General features: G+C 43.0%; 1 protein-coding gene across 1 annotated transcript in view; it reads left to right on the top strand.

The window, feature by feature from the left end:
• Positions 1–4,532, top strand: part of CUNH1orf101 (chromosome unknown C1orf101 homolog) — a 116,716-nt gene that overhangs the window by 20,069 nt on the left and 92,115 nt on the right. The window contains exons 4-5 of the mRNA XM_019526716.1: positions 921–990; positions 1,662–1,712. Of these exons, the coding sequence (XP_019382261.1) occupies positions 921–990; positions 1,662–1,712 (121 nt within the window). The remainder of the gene's footprint in view (positions 1–920; positions 991–1,661; positions 1,713–4,532) is intronic.

Below are 4,532 nucleotides of genomic sequence, written 5' to 3'. Positions count from 1 at the left end.
TGTTCATCTTGGAGTCAATGATGACTCCAAGATCCTTTTCTGCCTCTGCACTGACAAAAAGGGAGTTCCCCAACCTGTAGGTATGCTGCTGGTTCTTCCTCCCCAGGTGCAGTACCTTGCACTTGTTACTATTGAAACGCATCCCATTCTCATCCGTAACCTGTCCAGATCTAGCTGTAGCATGTGTATGTATATGTACATATATGTTTTATAATTATATATCAATATCTATATATATACACATATATAGATTGTATATATCTATAATAAAATTACACACACATCTATAGATATAGATACAGTCCTATAAAAATGTAATATTATTATGGAAGAAAGAAAGAAAGAAAGAAAGAAAGAAAGAAAGAAAGAAAGAAAGAAAGAATGAATTCAGGATTTGAAATAAGCAACTGTTTAAAATGTATTTAGTACCTTTTGATGGGTAAATTTTGTACATATTTGGTTTGATTAGAAATTGCTATAATTGAGTTGGTTATACCAAATAAAGAGTGTATGGAATTGCACTGGAAAAGGCTGTTTATCAATAATGATTTATTCTCATAAATTTGGGGAGATAAGCTATCCCAGTAGATGTACCTTTACTTTAGTGTAACTTTGTCCATGCTATAGATTGTACGCATTTCACTATTTCTGAGTTTAAAATAAATGCATAAATTCACCTTTATAGGTCAGGCCTAAGATACACAACTCTTAGGCACATTCTGAACCAAATGTGCAGTCTAATTATTGCACATTAAAAATTATGGAGACAGTAAAGAGGAGGAGAAATTTATGGTTCATGGTAACAGATGGTGATGTGGGGAAGAAGTGTCTACTAAATTACTAAATCAGAATTGGTTGTACATATTTCTGAAGTTTAATGCTAGTCTTAAGGCAGATGTGTGTTTTATTTTTCTAATTAGTTCACCTACAACAATGCTGAAGTGTCAGATTTCTGGATCGCATAGACTGGAACCAATGCTTGACACTGAGGTAAGAGATCAACAGGAGACACAAAAAATTAATAGTGTTCTATATTTAAGTTTCTGTATAGCTGGTGCTTGTGTGGACATGGAAATCTGTGTCTAGCAACATAGCTGTAATTCCATAATATAAATTCTTTGTTTAAAAAGGACTTGAAGTTTTAGACCTAATGGCTGTGAGGGAAATTTTTAAATGTGAACCAGATGTAGTGATGTTTCCCTGAGTCTAGTGAAAGGTGAATGAGACATCTGAATAGCCCTCTTCATCTTGTTGAGGTGTTAAGTATTTTATATAGTTTATTTACAGCTTTCAATAAAACAGTACATAAAATAACCAATATAATTAAATATATTGTATAATATAATAATTGGAGTTATATCATTTGTAATTTTGCTAAAAACATGCAGTAAGATTATGCATTCTATCCATTTGAACAACATTTAAACAAAATTAATATATGATAATACAAAAACAGATAAAAATGAAGCAGTGAAACAATAAAATAAAACTGGGGAACTCTATTTAATTTTGTGTAAGTAATGCAAATACCCTTACTGGGTATAGAGGCACTCACACAGCTCTGAGCTGTTAGATAAAAGCCAAATATTTTTTCTTCATTAACCCTATATTTAAAAATTTTCACTAATGGAAAAATCAATTTTCCTCTTATTTCTTCAAAGAATGAACAAGACCACAGTGGTGATTTAAATCGGTGGTCTCCAAAGTGGGGTGTGCGCACCCCAGCGGGTGTGCAAGATGATCCATTGGGGTGCGGGAAGAAAATATTAGAACTTCTATTTATATTTATATTTATATTTACATAGGGGGTGCGTGCTCAAAAATGTTTTACTGATAGGGGTGCGCGATCAAAAAAGTTTGGAGACCACTGATTTAGATAATCCATCTTATTCTTCCTACAAAAACATTCTGTCCAAATACGGGATCCAACACCTCCTGCCCATAAGAACTGCAGGTCTCATTAAAATTAATCGCAGCCTAATAATGGCCTGTCATTTTTTGTGGTGTTCTAAAGAATGGCTGTCAGCAAACTTTTGGATCTCTCTTGCTCTTTCCTCCAGCCACTAGTTCTTTGCTCTCGGATTTTCCTCTTGGTCTCTGCTTTAATGTGGCAATAAGTGTCTTGCTTCTTGTGAGCAGTGCCTTAAATAGGTCTGATGTTGTACTGTGTCATGGGATGGGGTCCCTAAGGATGGCCATATTACCTCCAGGGCCCCTTGACCATAAGGATGGCCATGTTACCTCCAGGGCCCCTTGACCATGCCAGTTCAGCCCAATGGGCACCCTCTATTCTCGCCCACCACGTCTTGATGTATTTATGATACAGGGAGGCTGCCTTCATGCCCAGTCAGACACAGTCCTGATGGACTTCCCGGAACCCCATGGGTTCCCCAGACCCCTTGTGAATCCCATTCAGAAATATTTGTCACAGGACACCCCAGCCTTATGGGCTATATGCGTGGCTCCAAACCGTCCCTTTACCACACCCCAAGCCTTGCAGATGGTATTGCCATTGTCTCTCCCAGGCCTTGCTACAACTCGGCCCCTTGTCCTCACTGGGCTCTCCGCAGCCCTGTATCTGCACCCCTCGGCGCTGGGCTCTCTGCAGCTCTGTCTCTGTGCCCGTTGGCGCTGGGCTGTCCACAGCCCTGTCTTTGTGCTAGGGTCCGTACTCCCCAAATGCCGCACCTTCTCTGGCACCAGGGTCTGTGCACCCCAAATGCCGTGCCCTCTCTAGTGCCTGGGTCCCCACCGTATAGCAGGGCACCAATGAGGCCTCCTCCTTCCCCAATAGCCTCTCCCAAACCACTGGCATTATAAAACAACAACCAAACATAAGCCCCTGGGCTATAACATAACACAAGCTACATAAGGTGTGCTCTGCCCCTTTACATTACTAGGAGCAGAATTGAGCAGGCCTCTTTCCCTCACATACTCTAGGAGGGCTCCTTCTACATTGGCCACCGGCATAGAACTGCCCCCAGTCACCATCCAGGGGTTTATATGGGCCCAGGGCCCTGCCTTTTCCAGCCAGCTGACTAGGTACAGGTGCAGGCTAATTCCCTCATTACGTGGTTGCCATGGCAACCTGCACCAAGGCTCCTGTCTCGCTCTTTGGGCTCTCCCCAGGCAGTTTCTGCTCTTCTAGAAGCAGGTACCTAAGTGCCCTGAGACATTCTGTTCAAGAGACTAAGCCCCTGAAGTCTTTAAGGTTAACAGTTTGAACACCACCACATTTCATTACACAAGAGCTACCTTCCCTGTCTCGCCTGCCACGTCTTGTTCTCATTTAGTTTGAGGGAGGTTTCTTGGTGGAAGAAGGCTCTGTACATAGGTCCTGCAGGCATCTTCCCTACGGGGCTCTGCCTCCCTTTTACCCCATCCACACACCAGCCAGATGTAAAGATGTTGTCATTTCTTTGTCTCCAAATGAAAGCACCTGCGATCTCGCAATCATGTCTTTTGTCAGCAGTATACTCACAGGGGTCAGTGCCTTAGTTCAAATTATAGCTAGGTTCATCCCCTCTATGAGTTCATTAACTGAATTACCTGTAGTGTAGATCAAACAAATTAAGCCCCTTGAAGTCCCATCTGGGTAGCCTTTCTGGTGCTTCACTACCCTCCCAATGAGAGTTTTTTTCCTAATATCTAACCTAAACTTCCCTTGCTACAACTTAAGACCATTGCTCGTTGTTCTGTTATGTGCCCCCCCTCATAGATCAGCACGGGACAAGAGCTCCCTTGTCTCCAAGCCCGTCCTGACTGCAGTTTCTGAGGCCAACCCATCCCATCCTCCGCTCCTGGGATTATGGTACCTCATACCAGGTGCACCTCTGAGCACCTGGCTTGTGAAGACTCATCCACCACTGGCTCTATCGCTGGTCCCCAGCTCACCATTGCTGCACGGTTCCTGTGGCTGCATGAGTGCCTCTTCCACTTCCCCTCCCAGTCCTGCTAGATGTCTGGTTTCACTGGCAGCTCTCTGGCAGCTCCCAATCTTCAGGGTGTAGGACCTTGTAGAGCGGGGCTGTGTACGAGATCTGGGCTGCTGCTGCTGCCATCTCTGCAGGGACATAAGGGGAGTCTCCAGCCCTTACCAGACTCTGCCACTTGCTTCTGGTAAATGAAAGGGGTCCCCAGCCCCAGGTTTCTTAGAGCATCCTGCTCTCACACTTCTGTTTGGAATTGATGTCATTCTGCCACACTTTGAAGACACTCCTTTTTCTGTCAGTGAGAGTTTGAATTTTCTTATTGTTCTCATTCCCAATGTTTCTTTGTGGAGAAACCTACAGATTCTATCACATGCCTCTGTCAAGGAAAAATCTTAAGTTTGGTGCTGCCATTACAGGGAGTTGAAACTACAGACAGGCCCCCAGTATGTGCCCTCTGGGTGACCTGGAGGCTTGTCAATCACAGAGTATGAGGTAATCTGATCTAACACACATGCTCAGTTCACTGACTGCATGATGTAATTTGACTAGAAATTTCTCTGTGAAGAGAGTTCTGATTGGCCACTAAATTCTTATAAAAGT

Source organism: Gavialis gangeticus, unplaced genomic scaffold (genome assembly GCF_001723915.1).
Source record: "Gavialis gangeticus isolate Ggan-Ray unplaced genomic scaffold, GavGan_comp1, whole genome shotgun sequence".
In the NCBI taxonomy this organism is placed as follows: Eukaryota; Metazoa; Chordata; order Crocodylia; family Gavialidae; genus Gavialis; species Gavialis gangeticus.
This window is presented reverse-complemented; position numbering and strand designations above follow the sequence as displayed.